This window comes from Podarcis liolepis (genome assembly GCF_965112155.1).
Source record: "Podarcis liolepis genome assembly, chromosome: 6".
Taxonomy (NCBI): Eukaryota; Metazoa; Chordata; class Lepidosauria; order Squamata; family Lacertidae; genus Podarcis; species Podarcis liolepis.
Window position 1 is genome coordinate 34,516,392 of NC_139559.1, and position 18,605 is coordinate 34,534,996.

General features: G+C 46.4%; 1 protein-coding gene across 1 annotated transcript in view; it reads left to right on the forward strand.

The window, feature by feature from the left end:
• The window catches only part of DENND2C (DENN domain containing 2C), a 57,922-nt gene that overhangs the window by 30,876 nt on the left and 8,441 nt on the right, over positions 1-18,605 (forward strand). The window contains exons 3-15 of the mRNA XM_083508731.1: positions 546-694; positions 1,751-1,857; positions 3,078-3,248; positions 6,260-6,356; positions 6,951-6,995; positions 9,015-9,202; positions 11,169-11,278; positions 12,556-12,625; positions 12,944-13,021; positions 15,348-15,488; positions 16,210-16,358; positions 17,255-17,432; positions 18,214-18,255. Coding sequence (XP_083364857.1) covers positions 546-694; positions 1,751-1,857; positions 3,078-3,248; positions 6,260-6,356; positions 6,951-6,995; positions 9,015-9,202; positions 11,169-11,278; positions 12,556-12,625; positions 12,944-13,021; positions 15,348-15,488; positions 16,210-16,358; positions 17,255-17,432; positions 18,214-18,255 — 1,525 coding nt within the window. The remainder of the gene's footprint in view (positions 1-545; positions 695-1,750; positions 1,858-3,077; positions 3,249-6,259; positions 6,357-6,950; positions 6,996-9,014; positions 9,203-11,168; positions 11,279-12,555; positions 12,626-12,943; positions 13,022-15,347; positions 15,489-16,209; positions 16,359-17,254; positions 17,433-18,213; positions 18,256-18,605) is intronic.

Here is an 18,605-nt window from a genome sequence, read left to right on the forward strand (position 1 = left end):
GGGGGAATAGATTAAAAAAACAAAAATAAATTTCCAGCTGACTTTTCACAGTAAGAGTATTTCATCATTCCTGTTTTAGTATACATTAATATAATCAGTCTAAATAGTTGTCCAAATGAAATTGACTATTACAACCCATATGTTCAAATGTAGATGTATATTGCACTACAACTCCCATCATGCCTGCCCACTGGCTATGCTGGTTGGGGCTGATGGGAGTCCAGCAACTCCTGGGGCAGGAACAGGTTTCCCCATCATTGCCTTAAGGCATGAAAAACAATTTCTGAGAGAAATTATGTTAAAAATGATCTCACCCCTTTCTATTGTCTTTATACGTTCTGAACGGAGAAAAACTGAAGACAGAGCTGCATAATATTACTTTTTCTAAAAGAGCAGTTTTATGCTGAAAATTCTCCAAAAGGAAAACAAACATTTCAGTCAGCTCTAGACAGGGGCAGCAGCCCTTTAACAAAACATAGGAGATGGGCATGTTATTGCTTGTGAGGCTTGTGTGATGATAAGGCAACCATATGCTTTGTTTGCAGAAAGTCCTTTGAATTTGAGGACATCCAAGGTTACCGAAACCGGCTAGCAGCCATTGAGTACCAAAAGCTCCATGAAGAATTGAATGGCACCACAAGTGTCCGCCTCTATTGCACGCAATCGGAGGACAACCTCTATGAGGACATTATTGGTATGTTGCAAAGTTCACTTGGAGGAAATGAATTGTACTAGTTTGGAGCCGACCTGTTGAACATGTTTATAGATGCCTGTTTGTAGAATAATATCAAACACCACTTCTCTGCTGCAAAACAGCAAATTGAAGAGAAGCGGGTGTGGGGATTTGCAGAGCATGCTGCTGCTTTGTGCTTTGTTCCTCCCCATTTCCTTTCTGTTAGTTCACAAGTAGGCACTCTATGGGCCCTAATGCCATTTTATGCAGCCCCCAAACCTGCTCAAGCTGCCCCATTCTTCCATCGTATCAGAGTTCCTTCAGTCCTGTTCATTTCCTCCTTATTTTTCCTGTTTTCTTTTTAAGTGTCTCTTATCCTCCACCCCATTTCTGTGTAGTTTCAGAACAATTTGAAGGGCCACATTTTATCTGATAGAAATAATTGATGTATTCTCAGGAGCCTTTTCCTGGTTGTACAAGCTTTGAGAAAAGAATGTTTTCATCTCAGCTCTCTGAGAACAAATTGATAGATTTCTGATGTTGTGTGTGTGTGTGTGTGTGTGTGTGTGTGTGTGTGTGTGTGTCTATAGCATACCAAAGCCAGAGAGTAATCATTTTCAAAACAGTAGCTGTATTGGTCTGTTGTACCAAGAAAATCCTGTGCATGACCTTTGACATCTTAATGACAGGTGGGTTGTCCCTCCCACCTGCCAAGTTTTGCCTGTGTGGTTGGGCTTCAGCTCCACAGCAGGACTGAACCCGCCCCCCATCAACCAGTAGGTGGTGAGCTGAAACCTGCTATCTGCAGCCACTGGCGCTGTGCATGAGTTCCTTGCTACTTGCTTGCGTCGCAGAACAAGGTAGAATTCACCCCCTGCCCATCAGCTGATTGACAGGTGGCTGTGGTTTTGGGAAATGGCCCTTGTGGGCTGAATTGGAACCCCTGGTGGGCCAGGATTGGCTTTTGGGCCAGAGGTTCTGCTCCTCTGCTATAGACATGGTCTCAGTTTGTGACTTTTGTTGTTGCAAGCATGTTGGTATTCTGCCTCTCTCCTTCACGATACTCCCTTTTCCTAGATCCTGCTAAGGAGAACCTGTATGAAGACATCAAAGTGAAGCCTCTCTGGAGGATCCCCTCTGCTTGGAAGCTGCCTCCTGCCCGGAGCACCATCAAGCCTCCCAAGGTGAAGGTCCATTTCTCAATGTCTGTTCTCTGCATCCCCACCTAAGGCTGGATTTTGTCCCTGCACTTCACAGGAATTCAGTTGACTAAGATGGAATAAGTTCAGACATGCACAGACTCAGTGGCGTTGAGCTAAGCGTTTGAACTGCTTCCATTGAAAAGTTTTGTGTGTTTGGGGTGATTGCAAACCTGTGACACTGTGGCTTTGACCACTGTTGGCTGTTATTGACTGAAGATTGCACGTCTGTGAATTCACCATTAGAGAGTAAAATGCTGCTTCGCTATGCTGTGTTAGCATTAGCTTGATCTCTCCTTGTCCGAAAACAATACTCTGCACTCCCCATGCAGGGAACAAAAGAGGAAGGGGGAAATTTGTGCATGCATGCTGAAGCGCATTCACGATCTGTGGGTTAGGAGCATACCTCCACACACATGTGCTAGGGTACTCTTTTGGGGAGGGGAGCTTGTGCTGCCTGGGGATTAAGCCATATGCCCAGTATCTACAGCACCACAGGGGTCTTTGTAGCAGTGCAGGGGAGGCACTTTGTTGCCTAAACATGTGCATCTGTGTATGCTTCCCTTTTCAGACCTCCTACTCACTGTGCTATTACCACCTATAAAATAGGGAAGTGCATTTGTTCAAGACTGAAAGCTGACGCTTCCTCTCCATCCCTCCCACTTGTGAAGGAATGAGCCTTCCTGGCTGGGGCTGATTGGAGTCCCAACAACTTTTGAGGAGCCAAGAAAAGGTTGGCAGGCACTTAAAGCCTGTGTCCTTGGTTCCCATTATAACTGACTTGAAATGACACCCACCCCCTGCTTCTCCAGTGACAAATCAGGGAGATTGTGTTAGCTGCTATTTTGCCCCAAAATGATTTTAGGGGAAGAGGACAGTCACTAAGCTAAACAACTGCTAAATGCACAGGTGTGTAATTCAGGAGAATTGGGCAGGTGGTGGGAGAGGAGGCAGGCCTAATTAGATTTTCCCACTGCTCAACTACTGGGACTTTTCGGCCTGTGCTCTTCTCCAAACCAGGGATTGTTCCCATGCCTGTTAGACACTTCTACTTCATTGTCACTACCATAAAAAGCAGGCAGCCTATTTGCAGAATTCTTGTTCATCATTGGTGCCTGCCCACATTCAGCTTAGTGGGAATCACTTTCCTAGTGAAACCTTTTCACTCTCAGCCATGTTTTTATTTTATTTTGGGTTTTGTGCAGCTACCCCCGAAGCCACACTTCCTTCACCGCAAAACCTTGGAGCTAAAGACCACAAGGATCTGCCTGCGTGGGAGGCTGCCAAAGGACACAACTCTACCTGTTACGCTGACGGAGTGGAAGTTCTTCAAAGCAGGCGAGGCTGGAAGCAGGAAGAGGAAGAATCTACCTCGGGTGAGGAAGCACGATACAAAACTTTGAGGGTCCCACTCCGGGGGGGGGGGCAGCAAGAGGAGCAAGAGTCTTTTCTTTCTTTTCCTGCTCATGCACCACCCCACTCAGCTCTGGGAATGGTCCTGAGCATGAGGAGATCTTCACCCTTCCTCTGCAGCAATGCTGAGCAGTGATTTGAACCTAGTTCAAACCTAGGTGCAAGATTCAGCTAGCTAGTCCTCCTTGTGGAAGCCCATGCCTGAATTAATTTCATTCCTTTGTTTATTTGGATGTTGCTGTCCTGCTGTGCATAGACAGCTATTCAGGCTGATTAGCAAGTGGGCACAGGCAGTATGTGGCAACGTGCAGTTAATATGCAGCTAACCCCCATTCACTTTGGAAGTTTAATTCTGATTTTAAACAAGTGATCAGTGCTGCTTGTAAAGGCTCAATATGACCCTGAGTTCATTTTATTCTGCCTAGGCTCATGTAGCTTATTCCTCTGGAGTGGCTTACTCCAGAGGAATAAGCTACATGAGCTACTCCAGATTTAACATTTTAACCTCCAAAGTGTTTTGTGGCTTAAAACTGCTGAGCAGTTTATTAGGAATGAGACAGTTCCATAAAACTTGAATATCATTTTCCTGATGTGTTTCCTGCCGCTCCCTCCCGTGGGTGAGTGAGTAACAGAGATGCATGACTGGTGTAGTCGGCAAACTAAGATTCGCTTCTGATGCTGCCTACGCACTGGAGAAATTGGACTCCTGTCCAGCTAGGGGTCTTTTTATATCACCTCGCATACATCTGTATTTTTAAAAAATCAGTGCACAACACACACCAGTTCTCTTGGTAACCCTACAGTAAGAAAGCATTGCAAAAAAAAAGATGTGATTCAGATATTGTTGTCTAGCTAGGGACCTGAGCAATAAAAGCTCCCAATTCTGGCATCTACTTTAGGCTAAAGGACTGAGCTGGCCCACGCAGCCTAGTAAAAATCTCTTTCTTCTGTGGCAGAGGGAATTGGGGGTAGGAGGAGGGAAGGCTAGCATATTCCACAGGCCAGACTTGTTGCCTTTTCCAAGTGTTACACATCAGCATTTCTTGGAGTGTGCAAAGATGATTATAAACGTTGTGCCAAGAGGAATGATGAAATGTCCCACAGGAGTGCCCTTTGTCAGACAGAGACCCCTAAACAGCCTCCAAAAGTAAAGGAGTAATTTACTGACAGGGAAAATGCATGTTGTTCTCTCACTCTGAACTCACAAGATTGCTGGAGTGATGCCCAAACACACTGTGGCAAAGAATCTTGGTCAACCCCACCAGAGAAGCATGTGCTACGTTCCAGCATCCTGACACCATATCTGCAGCTCTCAACCACTTTTCCTGGGTTCTTGAAGCTGCTGGCAAATGTGACAGCCCTGTGACTGCCAGAGTTTGTGGCAGCTGGCTTAGAAAGTGTGGGGCAGGGAAACATGTTTCCAAACCACAGTGCTTCCGTGGCAAAAAGCTGTGGAAAGTCTCAGCTACCTGGCATGCACACACACCCCTTCTCCCCTTTGGCATTTTGCATGTTTGGTCTCAACAAACACCAGTGTAACCGGGCTACCATTTCAAAGTGCGAAGTAGCTCTCAGATTAAGATCAAGGCTGGGAAAACTCTGCAGGAGCGGAAGAGAGGCAGGAGGAAATGGATGGAGGAAGTGCAGCGCTTCCTGCAAAAGGGCAGCCGTGCCCTCGGGTTGTGCTGCACGCCATTGTGCACCGCCCTGGCCCAGGAGCAGCCAAGCAGATTGCTGCTGCGGTTCCTTCTTCCTCTGCCCGCCTGACCCTGCTTGGGTTGCCGAGGTCAGGGAAAGGGTTGGGACTGTGAGCAGATTTACCTGGTGCTTGCCTCTTGCACTTGTGCCTTGCTGGTGGTGATGGGAACGACTGGTCCCCACCCTGTGGCCTGTGCTTGGAATGTCGAATGCATTCTTAAAGTCGGGCAAGAGGGAACTTGGCCTGCGTGCCGCGCCTTTCAGGCGGCAAAGCAGTTCCACAGGAGATGAGAGCGCCAGCAGGTTATGGCTTGACATGCTGAGCCGAAGAGCTTTCTGTCTGCCTGTGGCTTGAGACGCCTGATACTACATATGGAACTGGGTGGGCTTGGCTGCTGCTGCCACCACCACTCATCTCTTAGTGCGTGGGTTTTTTTAGAGCAACATAAAGTAGGTAACTCAAAAAAGGGGCACCCAGTAGCTAGGTGCCTGCCTGCCTGCCTGCCTGCCTGCCTGCCTGCCTGCCTGCCTGCCTCCAGATATGGAACTATGTTCCCCTCTCTTTTATTCGAAGGGTCAGCCCTTCCCTTCATTTCCAGGACCAAACTGTTCCTCAGTCCCGGCAAGGGAGGTCCCTTGCTTCCATTTCCTTGAGAATCTGTGGCCCTCCAGACATTGTTGGATCGTGGCCAGCAGTGATGCATGAGGGGGCCAGAGCATCAGTGGTTCCCCCTCAGCAGTAGCACATGAGCAATCAGATTCTAGAATGGTGAACATAGTTGTAATGGAGCATGAACATAGATTTTCATGTTCCTGATCCTCTAAATAGGCACACCTTTGGAAAGCCAAGCCAACCTATGTTATGAATCTTGGGTCTGTGTGCATGGAGTTGAATGTGCCTTTGCGCAAGACTGTAGATGTAACAAACACTTCATGCTACAGAGTACTGTGGGAAGTTCTCTAGAGGCCCACAGGTTTCACTTCTCCCTGTAACCTGGTCCCAAGATCAGGCCCATGTCAGGACTCCTAGTGGCACGTATATCCAGTGTCCATATACATCCCTTGTTATCCTTTTCAATTATACGTTTGTATGTTTCTTTCAGAGGCCAGATGATTCAGTTTGCCATCTAGATGGAACCTTGACATGGGTTTGGTAGCTGCCCATCTCAAAATTTTCCAACATGGCTCTGTGAATGGCCAGCTTTTACAATCCTTGTCTGGATACTTGGGAGACATGTGGCCCCTCTTGATTTCCACTTTGTTTTTTGGGTTTCAGCTTGTGTTGAAGATTCAGGAAATCTTTGACTCCAAACGAGGGAAGAAGAGGGTGAAGTTGGTGGCCCAGACAGGAAAAGAAGTTTCTCCAGCCAGAGGTATAGATTTTGAGTTATGTAAAGTTCTACTAGTCAGATATCCAAACATTGGTGGGGATAAGCATGTATTTGCCAACTCTTGAGTATTGATTATCTTTAATATTTGCTTACTCCTTTTTTACCCTGCCCTTCCTCTAATGACCTTAGGATAATGTAGAAGGCTCTGTACTAAAATTGCAGAAGAATAAAGTAGTCCCTGGTTTTTTAAAAACTGTGCTACTACGTTTTTCTATGTGGCTTTTCTTCCCGGCATGTGCTGAACTGCCTAGTAAAGAGCCATGTGTTCTTTGTGTGACCTGCATTTTGCAAATCAGCATTGTCAAGTTGCCTAGCAGTGCTAAACAATTCATGGTGATGCTTCCTTACATTGCACAACATGGAAGATGCCTCCTCAAAACCATATGATGAGTTTTATTTGCTTTGTTTAACACTTGGAGTGTGTGTGCCAGCAGATGCTTTTGCCAGATGTTGCACCTGTGCCCAGCTTTTGGTGCCCTTAGGCCCATGATGGGTCATTAGTGTGTCAATTGCCTTCCAGCATTTCCTATTCCCACCCAGCTGGGAAATTCTGATGGAAATTCTCTATCGTTTCAGGTGAAACCAATGGGTATGACAGTGAACCGGAGAATCTGCCAAAAAGTGAGTGAGTCACAAGGGCTGAGCCAGCTCATGGGGCATAATTATAGCTGCTGGATCACCTGCTGGTATATTTACTAGAAATGGCCAGGCTGCATATAGCTTCTGTGAACCATTTGAGTATTTGGAATATTGACGATTTGTGGCAAAATGGGCTCACTATGAATGCTTAGAGCAGGGATGGGAAGCTGTGGCCCTCTGAATGTTGTTGGTCTCCAACTCATGTTACCTCCAGCCAGCTTGGCCATCAGAGATGGTGGCAGCTGTAGACCATTAACAACTGGAGGGCCACCGGTTCCCCATTTCTGGCTGCTTGTGGAGCTCAGGGGATGCATATTTCTTTCAGTACTTGGGAGAGCATAGCTTGCTTGGGAGCTATGTCTACTAAAACTTTGGCATGAGGACTTCATGCCTAGGATCCCAGTGAAGAGAATAAAGGATTAGGGTGACCGACAGGAAAAAAATATCTGAAGGAAGCGGGCATGTTTAGAGCTCAGGTGGTGGCTTTCAAACTGTGTCCTCATGAACTCTGGAGTTCCAGTTGCTTGATGGGTAAATCAGCAACTATGGAAGGCTTTCTTGAAAGACAGCCTGTCTGTCATTATTACTATTTTCTTGCGAAGGGTAGCCTCTCCCTAGTGACTGTTTGACAGGTTCTAGGGCACATTTGATTTTTACAGGGCAACAGCAAAGCCCAACAAGCTTAGCTGTTGCTCTGCATAAACCTTGAAAGTGGACCAGAATCCTCTGAGAAACCTGGTAATCCCATGGCAGGCATGAATGGGTGTTGCTGCACATGAGCCAGTGTGGAATGAGTTCCCTCAAAGGAGGGAGGTTTCCCCTCAAAAAACCCAACTCTTTTAGGGAATAGATTCCATCCAAAGCAGTTGTGTCCTTTTCCAAAGGTGAAGAGAAGACATTCGAAAAGGAACAGGTTAGAGTTAGGGCATCTAGATGCTGCAGAGGCTGCTTCTCTCCAGTTCCATGGTGCTATGAAGTAGTCACTGAGCTTCTTGTGGTAAAATATATTAAGAGGCTGGTCACACGCCCCTCCCAAAGGCATCTCCAGTGTCGCCTCTTTAGCCCATTCATTTCTGTACTCTGTATGGTCCTGCAAGATTGTGAAACGCCCTTTGCTGGGAAAAAAGGAGTAACTGGAGTGAGATTATACATAATGAGTTTGGCCCTTTATCCCAGGCTTGCATATAAGCACTGGAGGAAGAACAACTAGAGCAACAGGCTCCAAACTGGATCTGTGTCATGACTCATCTGCTCAAGCTGGCACCAGTGGCTCTGGACACACCAGCATTTCCTGCTCTCCATGCCTGCAAAGCTTTGCCTGTAGCCTAGCACGGACACACTTCAGTAGTGCCCACCCTCAGTAGTGCCCGACACTCAGATAAGCACCCTCTCTTAGGTGCTAGAGGTGGGAAGGGAAGACATTGCAGTCAGGTTTGGAATAAAGGAAGTGTGACTTTTTACATGTAGGCCGCATGAAGCCTAAGTCACTGCAGTTGGTGCAGTTTTGAATACTGCTCCAATCCCATTCAGAATGGGATGCTTTGTGATAGCTCACTATGGTGGAGAGGAGGAAACCAGTTCTGTCCTCGTGTTGTAGCTTTCAGATGTTAGTATGTTTTACCTCAGATTGGGCAGCATAGCTAATTTGGTACCAAGCTGTCTCTTGCTCCTCCCAACCTTTACTGGTATGCAGGAGAACAGAGCTTGCCTTGTTCCCAACTTTATCATTGGCCGTCTGCATGACCTTGATTAAATCCCCTAATCCAGGCCAGGTCAATGTATTGCCCTCCAAATGTGTGCCCAACTACAGCTCCCATAATCCTTGAGCTTTGGCCATGCTGGGTAGGACTGATGGGAGATGGAGTTCGACAAGAACTGGAGGGCACCATGTTGGCTAATCTGCCCCTAACCCTTCAACCTTCTTACTCTCTGTTGCTGCTTCCCCTTCCTTCACTCAGGATAAAAGGCTTTAGCAGTTAAGAGGTCATTTGTCTCCCTTAGGTCGCCATAAGCGCCTGCTGCAGGTACAGGCTCAGTCCAAGAGAAATCCACACTACCAGACTCTGGAGAGGGACCTCATCGAGTTCCAGGAGCAGCAGCTCTTTGAGCTCTTTGTGGTGGTGTCACTACAGAAGAAGCCATCAGATGCAACATACACCCCACAGATTATACAGCAGTTTCCTAGCAAGGTGAGTGGCATAGCGATGCGGACGTCTGTTTCCAGTGTCCAGAGCTTAATGTTATTTTGAATATGTATTGTGGGCCCCTTTGCTCTTGTTGTAGCAGTATAATACACACTGAGATGAACAGAAGCACAAGTACACTAGCTGGTCTGTGAGTCCTTGGTTGACATATTTGTATCTCTTAAAATAATTCCACTGTGTAGTCTCAGTGACTTGTAAGGGAATGAGACCTATGAAAGGCCCATAGCGCAGTGGGTGGCTGAAATTGATTCTGTGGCAGTCATTGGGATTTGTCCTAGGCCCCTCAGGAACTGGAGCATCCTTGGAGCTTAATTGCATGTCAGATGCAAAATATGTGCAAAAAGAGCCTGACAGCTGCTTTTCCTTAAAAAATGCAGCTTCAGGAGGGAGATTTCCCTATAAACCTCTATAAATCTCCAGTCTATCTATCTGTAAGTGATGTTTTAACCCCACCTTTCTGTTTTATTTCTAAAACAGTCAAAGACGGCCTACATCGCCTGAAATAAATTGCACCTCCAAAATACATATCCTGTGGGGTTTAAAATGCATGCTTGCTTCCTCAAAAGTACATCTGGAATCTGACGGAGGTGTTGTGATGCCAGCAGCTTGGATGGAGAATTGATTTGGGGGCAGAGAAAGGGTTAAATGCTCCCTCTCCAGTTCCATCCCCCCTCCCAGTCCAAAACTCCTGCCTAAGAAAAGCAACCATCGGGCTTTACATGTTTACATGCATTGGGGAGCAACATGTATTTCCGTCCTCAGGCTGAAATGTTGCCTGCTGGACTGTGGTCTAGTGGAAATGCCCAAGTGCTGACCTAGCTGGCTGTGCCCAAGTCCCTGTGCAAAATCTGGGCTTGAAGGATCGCTCAGCTCTTTGCCAGAGAGCCAGAAAAGAAGCTCAGCTTTGTTTGGGCAAAACATGCACCAGTTTCTAGTGCTGCGCTGCTGGGGGCTGCCCGCAGACAGAGAGAGGAAGTGCAACTGAGTTTTAATGGTAATCCCAGAGCAGCGCTGACTTCATCCTGGTTGCTGTTGATAACAAAAACAGGGAGGGGGATGTGTTGGCCTACATTGCTCAGGAGGCACAGTGAGCAACATCCCACCGCCTCCCATGACCTCTCTCTCTCTCTCTCTCTGTGTTTTCTCTTTGTGCCACTGCTGACAAAGTGGATGGCGCCCTGCCAGTCTGCTAGCCTTCCCTCTGCCTGGGAGATATTTGGTAGGATGTTAACAAGATTTGCACGGGAGGGTCTTTGAGGCTGGGATCCAGCAGGAAACATTGCCCTAGTAATTACGAGGCAATGATTATAACATGAGCACAGTGATTACAGGCTCTTGCCAGCTCTGAAAATAGTGCTGTTTCCAAACAATGTGCCAGTCACTCCCTTGCATGGGAGTCTGCAGTGAAGCAAAGCTCCTGGAAAGCCTTTACTAGTCTCAACAGTAAAGCAAGCTAGACTGGAGTGGGCAGGGGTGTGTTTTTTTTACAACGAAGGCCATGCTGTAAATTAATCAGGAAATAGCAAGGCATGTATATATATTCATATGATTATTATTATTATTATTATTATTATTATTATTATACACTCTGTTTTCTGATATTTTAATTGAGCACTACTTTGGAAACATTTGTTGGAAATTGGTTAATGAATTCTGAAGGAAATCAGTAACCTACATACTCTTACTGCAGAATTGATCTGATCATACCTGGAAACTCTTCCTCTGCCTTTGAAAAATTGTAACTTATTTTTATTTGGGGGAGTGGGGTACCCTTTTCAAGGTATTCAAGTCAAAAGCAGCTCTTGGAGGAGAGGAGAGGATGAAAAATTGATGTGGGAGCAGGGCTGGTGTTTGGTGTGCTTGGAGGATATTTCCCCATGTCTGCACCCAGAGAGAAAACTCTTTGCTTGCCTGGCTGTGTTCAGTGACGTGGCGTGTGTTCCCTCTGCAGCCTGACCACCCCTTTCGGCAGTCTAAGGACACTGAAGAGAGGCTAAAGGTCATCCCCAAATTCTGTTTTCCTGACCCCAAAGACTGGTGCCCGACATCAGAGTCGAAGAGGTGAGAGACTGTATAATGGATTGTTTTTATTTAGTGAGGATCTAGGCTAAGAGCTAGATTACTTGGGAGCAGCGGTGGGGAACTGGACCTAGCCAGTGAGCCTGGGTCTGACCTCCTCCAAACCCTGTGTGGCATTTTGACAGATCGGTATGGCTACCAAACTGTCAATTACCCAATGTCACTATGACATCAGGAATAACATTTTCATTTCCAGTGTGGCCAAAGCTCAGCAGGCTGATTGTTTACGTCTTCACACCCCACTTCCTTTGCCCAGGAGATTTGAAATCAGTTTGAAAAGGCACAGGGGTTTAGAGGCGCCTCTGATCAGTAGGTCAGCGGCACCTTTTGGCAGGAAACCGCCCCACAGCTGATGTCACTTTCTCTTGAACTTCCAGTGCTTAATGAAGCCTTTTTTCTTTCATTTCCAGCAGGCTTCTAAACTGAATTCTGATATTACAAATTTAACACATTTTTAGTCTTATTGCATTGGGTCTTCTATACACCGACCACTTGGAGATGACTAATTTAGTGGTATACAAATTGTTCAAATACATAAACAAATGATGACAGCAGGTGTTGGGCATGACTTATGGGAAATGGTCTTGCAGGCCCGAGGTCCCTTGCTGCTGCTTGGGAGGTTTTCCATCTCTTAGGGTATCTCTTGTTGACGGCTGAATAGTGACCCTGGGAGTAGAAGCTATTATCATTGAAGGGTAGGGTTGGTTGCCTTTGGTAAGGGCGACATGTCTCCCCTTTCACGTGGTTTTGGAGCTCTCAGACTGAGATGCGTTAGGAAGCGTGTCCTTTTGGCTAGTTGAAGAAATTGATTTGATTTTAAATTTTATTTTAAAAGATACCCTACCTTGAAAATAGTGTTTAAAAGCACAAACAAAATTACAACCCTGTAGCAATCTTTTTATTTGCTTGTTACTTTCTGCCCACCCTTCCTCCAATTCACTGCAGTGTCGCAGTGACCTAGATATTGCTGACCATGAACTGCTTACCTACCCCAGTGGGACCCTTGCAAACAAGGGTGGGGTAAGGAGGTAATCTCTTGGCGGCCAGTTCTGGTCATTTCTGGGTGGGTGGAGATCTTGGAAGGCAGCACACTGATGAAATATCTGCTGTAAACAGATTTAGGAACTGGACAAGCGCTGTGTCATTTATGCCCAGCAGTGAAATTAACGTTGTGACGATGGGGCCCTCTGCAGGGTAGGCTAACTCCTGCTGTGCTCGCTCAGTCAACATGGCAATCTACTTTTTTCTCTCTTTCCCAGTGAAACGTTTTCCTTTGTGCTGACTGGTGAGGATGGCAGCCGCTGGTTCGGATATTGCAAGAAGCTCCTGGTAAGTAGCTCCCTGTCTTGGATGCTAGCATGAAAGCTCTGCAGCTGCAGGTGAAAGATGAATGCGTGTCCACAGTCCTGTGGATGGATTGGCTTTGAGTGCCACTGCAGTGGCTAGCAGGCTATATGCCTGAGCAGTTTCAAATAATTCTTAAGCCTGGCATATTGAAGGAAAAGGAGGGTGGAGGGAAGATGCACTATTTAGAAGCTGAAACCAGGGATGCTCAGGTGACAGTAGCGTGAGAGATCCTTAGCAGTCTAGCCTTCTTGCACGTTCCACTGCTTTGCACCTAAAGGTCTGCTCTTGTCGCCTTTTTAGCCAGAAGGGAAAGGCAAACGACTGCCTGAGGTATACTGCATGGTGAGTCGCCTCGGCTGCTTCAACCTTTTCTCTAAGGTGAGTGGGTTGCCCTGGACCTCATAGAGAAAGTGGTAAAATGCCTTTCTAGGGTTGCTGTTGGTTGTTGGGATAGCACATCTGTTCACAGCACCTGCCGACCAGGGTGGGGAGCCCGTGGCTCTACAGCAGTTAGTTGCACTCCATCTGCTCTAGCCAGCAGGGCCAGGCCAGGGATGATGGGAGTTGTAGTTCAGCAGCATCTGCAGGGCTACAGGCTCCTCAACCCTGTAGTGAAGGAAATGAGGGGAAGGGTTGGATCTTAATGCACCTTTAGTGGGGTGGAAGCAAAATCAGCACCAGTAAAGGTTAAACCAAAGCCAACCCCGCTTTCTCCAGCCCCCAGAGTTGTGGCTGGAAAAGATGTGGTTTCTTGATTTAAAGAAGCTGTTAAGAAACAAGCTTTCAGTTCCCTTCTTACTGGAAGAGAAGTGTAATGCTTTGAGGAAGACTGCAGAGAAAACTGCCTTGCTGGCTGCAGACTGGCAAAATGACAATATTTGTTCAATGTGGTTTGTAACGTATTCTGAAAAGACTTCATCATATAACAGCTGTCCACTCCCTAGAATGCTTGTTATTAAATTTGTATACTGCCCTTCATCTGACGATCACAACATAAAAGTACGACATGAGAACACAAAATACATAACATAGCAAAACAAATTTTAAAGGACACATTTTAAAGGACATAGAATGTTATGGGCCTGGTTATAGGGAAACGGTTTTTTTCTGGTGCCTAAAGATACGTAATGAAGGCACCTGGCGAACCCCCCAGGAAAGAGCATTCCACAAATGGGGAGCCACTGCAGAAAAGGCCTCTTCTTGTGCTGCCACCCTCTGGACCTCTTGTGGAGGAAGCGCACAAAGAAGGGTCTCAGATGGTGATCTCAGGGTCTGGGGTCGGTTCATAAGGGGACAGACAGTCCTCGAGGCACTGCAGCCCTGAGCCGTTTAAGACTTTATAGGTCAAAACCAGAACTCTGATTCACGTCCTTCATTATACGTAGTCGCTGTGGCATTGCCAAACTGATCTGTGAGATTTGCACAAAGCATCCTGATTGTTTGCCAGCAGCTCCTTTTGGACTTCCCATAGGCAACTAACCATGATGGCTATGTTCTGCCTCCAGTGTCAGAGGCAGTATATCTCTGAATGCCGGTTCCTGGGAATCAAAGGTGGGGAAAGTGCTGTTGTGCTCATGTTTCATTTGTGGGCTTCTCACAGGCATCTGGTTGACCCCCATGAGAGAAAGATGGGCCATTGGTCTCATCCAGCAAGGCAGTTCTTAGGTTTGTCTTCGAAAAACTGTTAACTGCTCTCTGCAATATTATCAGTGATATAAAGGAAAGTATAATCGAACATTAACATTTAATAGCATTTCAATTTTAGGCATCTTTTGGCTTTCTCTTTGAACCATTTACAACCTCCATGCACCATATTGATGGATTTTAGGTGTGAATTCATGAGCAAAGGAGGAAATGTGCGCTCATTATTTTTCGTAGGATTAGGGGGTTGAACTGGATTGCCTTCTGCTTTGGCCCCAGGGTAAAACTGCCGCTGCCTCATTTGCCTTGAGATGCACAGTGTAACATACAGTAAGATCTCAGATCTCATTACACGATCAGTATTACTCCAGGCACACTAGTGGCCACTTAGAAAAGTGAAAGAGACAGCCGTGGAAAACAAATGGGATGTGTATGCATTTAAATACGCAATTACGTGACTTAATAAAGTGTTGTGAAGGAAGCGTAGGCGGCAGGAGTCTGGAAGAATGCTGACAACAAACTTTGAAAGTGGCTCACAATGAGCTAGGGGAGGTGAAGGAGTGAGGAATTGAATGTGAGGAAGGTGGAATTGGGGGGGGATGCACCTAGGGGTGTGTCCTGGGTGGGTGGGGACCGCCCACACTTGGTGACACGGTGACTTACTCACTCACTTACTTTTCTGGTGAATTAACTTGGAAAACTGGTTTCTCTGGATGGTTGTGCCATTACAATGAAGGACACATCTGTGCTGGGGGAGGGAAATGAATGTGCCTTTATATCATGTGCCAGTAACACAGCACATCTTACGAGAGGACATCAGCTGAAGTCCTGAAGTGTCAATCCTCTCTGCTTTCATAGAATCATAGAGTTGGAAGGGATCCTGAGAATAATCTAGTCCAACCCCCTGCGATGCAGGAATATGGAACTGTCCCTTGTGGGGATCAAAACTGCAGTCTTGGTGCTATAAGCACTATGCTATAACCAGCTGAGCTATCCAGCTGTTTCTCACTTGTGCCGCGGCCTGGAAGAACCAGTCTTGTAACAGTAAATTCTTCTCATGCAGATATTGGATGAAGTGGAGAAGAGGCGTGAGATGTCCCCAGCTCTGGTTCACCCATTCATGCGCAGCGTCATGGAGGCACCGTTCCCTGCTCCTGGGCGCACCATCACTGTGAAGAGTTTCCTGCCGGGAGCAGGAAATGAGGTAATGGCAAAAGGCATTGTTGCCTAGCAAAACCGTGAGGAATGATCACCATGATTGCAGTAGGAACCCGGGGGAAGGCTTGCTTCACTGCCCAGAATGTGCAAGCCATAAAGCAATTTCCAGAGGGTTGCTGGCATCCTTTATCTGTCCTTTTGGGACACAATTCAGAGCTTGCCAAGTCTATGAGCACACACCTAAATAAATGCATGAGCGGAACGACTTCCATTTGCACAGTGGGACTTCCCTTCCCCTTTGTGCACCCCTTTAAATCTGTTCTGGGGGTTCCCCCAACCCTTGTATCAGATTTGGGGATGGCATAGTGCATGTGTGGAGGGAGAAGAGGAAGCCATTCTGCTCCTATAATTATTTAATTGAATACAGTCGTACCTTGGTTGTCAAACGCGTTGGTACTCGAATGTTTTGGCTCCCGAACACCACAAACCCAGAAGTGAGTGTTCCAGTTTGTGAACGTTTTTGGGAAGCTGCACATCTGACGTGGCTTCCGCGGCTTCCGATTGAGTGCCAGAAGCTCCTGCAGCCAACCAGAAGCTGCACCTTGGTTTTCGAACCATTCCAGGAGTGGAATGGACTCCCAGAACGGATTAAGTTTGACAACCAAGGTACCACTGTACCACCTCAACATTTTGGGTTTCAGGAGAGAAGACAACAACAAACTAGCTCAGTTCTTGTCCATAACTCATTTACAATTGTCTGCTCTCAGGTAATTGAGCTTTGCCGTCCTCTGGACTCGCGTCTGGAACATGTTGACTTTGAATGCCTGTTTAAGTGCCTCAGCGTCTCTCACTTGATCCAAGTCTGCGCTTCTCTCCTGCTGGAAAGGAGGGTGATCTTTGTTGCTGACAATTTGAGGTGAGACTGAAATGACAAGTCCCCTGCCTGGCTTGGCAAGACCTTCGTGTGCGTGTGTTTCCCCCCGCCCTTTCTGAACCTTTCATGCCACAAAATAATTGCAACTTTTCTTGTTAATGCATATATAGACTATCATCATCATCATCCAAATTCAGCCACCATAAAATGCAAACTCTGGAAACGTGAAGCAGATATTCATGAATTACTGGGGGAAAAGACTATTGGTCTACCTTTACATAAGTTTGCACATAAGGTGTAGCTTGCATGGAACCTGACACCAAAATCTGGAATTGCAGGACCACCTGGGGAAGTGCTGTAGATCAGCGGTAGAGCATCTGCTTTGCATGCAGAAGGTCCCAGGTTCAATCCCTGGCATTTCCAATCTTGTCTGAAATGCTGGAGAGCCACTGCCAGTCAGTGCAGGCAATGCTTAGCTAGATGGACCAATCGTCTGACTTGGTATAAGGCAGCTTCCTATATTCCTGTGCTCCTTCGTCCTCAGGAAAAGTGCATTGCAAAGTCATCTTGGAACTGTACAACTTCATAATTGTGGTGGGAGATAGCATGTGTGAATTTTCCTCCGTAAAAAACAAATTGCACTTAGAAGACTTTCATGCCATGGAAAACCCTGTATTCTTTCACGCTAAGATTCTGGCTTTCTGGAACCAGGGAGTATTTATTATGGGACAGCATTCATTCTTGCAGTTAACTGCCTCTGTTTTGCAGTGGTACCGTTCCAAAAGTAGCACATATTTTCTCTTGCATGGGACCATTATATACATCACATTTTAGCCTTTACCTGTACTAAATCAATTTCTCTAAATTAGGGGTGCTTTTCATCAGTCAGGGACTTCATATACTGACTAATGCTTTTGTGTTTTATTTTCCTCACTTAGCACCTTGTCCAAATGTGGTCATGCTGTGGTTGCAGCACTCTACCCGTTCACCTGGCAACACACTTATATCCCTGTCCTGCCAGATTCTATGATAGACATTGTCTGCTCACCTACCCCTTTCCTTATTGGCATCCTCTCCTGCTCCTTAACTCAGCTCCAGGACCTGCCCATTGAAGAGGTGAGATCTGAGAAAACCTCAGGAGGAAATGTAAGGGGTGGTGGTGCACCAGTTATTACACCATATTAGTGAGGAGAGGGTGAAAGTTTTAGTGGTGTGTTCTGGGGTGACCTATTCATTTAAGACAATAAGCTTAATTCTTACGCTTGCATGAACCTTGAGTCCATCAGTGATACACTGTATCCAGTGTAGTGCTACATGAATGTTCATCAGCCCATGGATTTCTGCTTGTGCAGTAGAATGTTCTGTCCCCCTCCTCCCACCCCACACCCCCTAAATCTGATCTAGGCATCCCCCCCAACCCTCCAGAGCAATTCTTGTCCTGGTGGAACATGTTAGTTGAATGCTCTCTATTGGTATCAGCATAACTGTTTGCTCAATAGCCCATTTACACAGAATAACTTTTTAAAGACTCTGATGGGGCTGGGGATCTGAATTTTTATTTGTAGAGTCCGCTCCCCCTTCCTTCTCTTCTCAGTTGGAATGTGCTGCCATTGTAGATGTGACTCCCTCCATGTGCAATAGCTTCCACCAAAGTGCTTGAACTGAAGTCAGAGCTATGAAGCGATAACTTTGTCCTATCCCGGATTGCCAACGATTGATGGACACCACGGTCACCCGATAAGAAGGGTTGTGCTTATGTTATCTGATCTGTGTTATCTGTTCCGTGCAGCCAGACAATAGCCTGTTGTCACAGTGTCATATGAATCAGGATAGGACGACTGTGGGTTGCACAAGGGTTTGTGGATTATATGCAGTAACCATCTATATCTTTCCTTAGGTACTGATTGTTGATCTGTGCGCAGATACATTTTTACAACAGGTGAGTCAAATTACTTAGCTACTGCCTGCTTCACAAGCAAGCAGAATAATCCCCCCCCCCGAATGGGGCCTTACAGGCAGTGGAGTGGGGATAAATACACAAAAGAAGCTAAGGACCAAACTGCACACTGGAGATCCATGTTCAGATATGCTGACTCTTTGTTTAAGCTTAAAATGAACAGGGATCAAATTGGATTGAGACTGCAGAGCTGGGGGAAGTCGGGGTTTAATCTGTTCCCATTTGCCATTTACCTGATTTCCTCTGCCCAAAACTGTCTACACTGACGAGGAAAAAGGACATCAAGGATGGTTAGTCTTGTCATTTTGTGGGTCTGAGGACTGGGAAGAGGG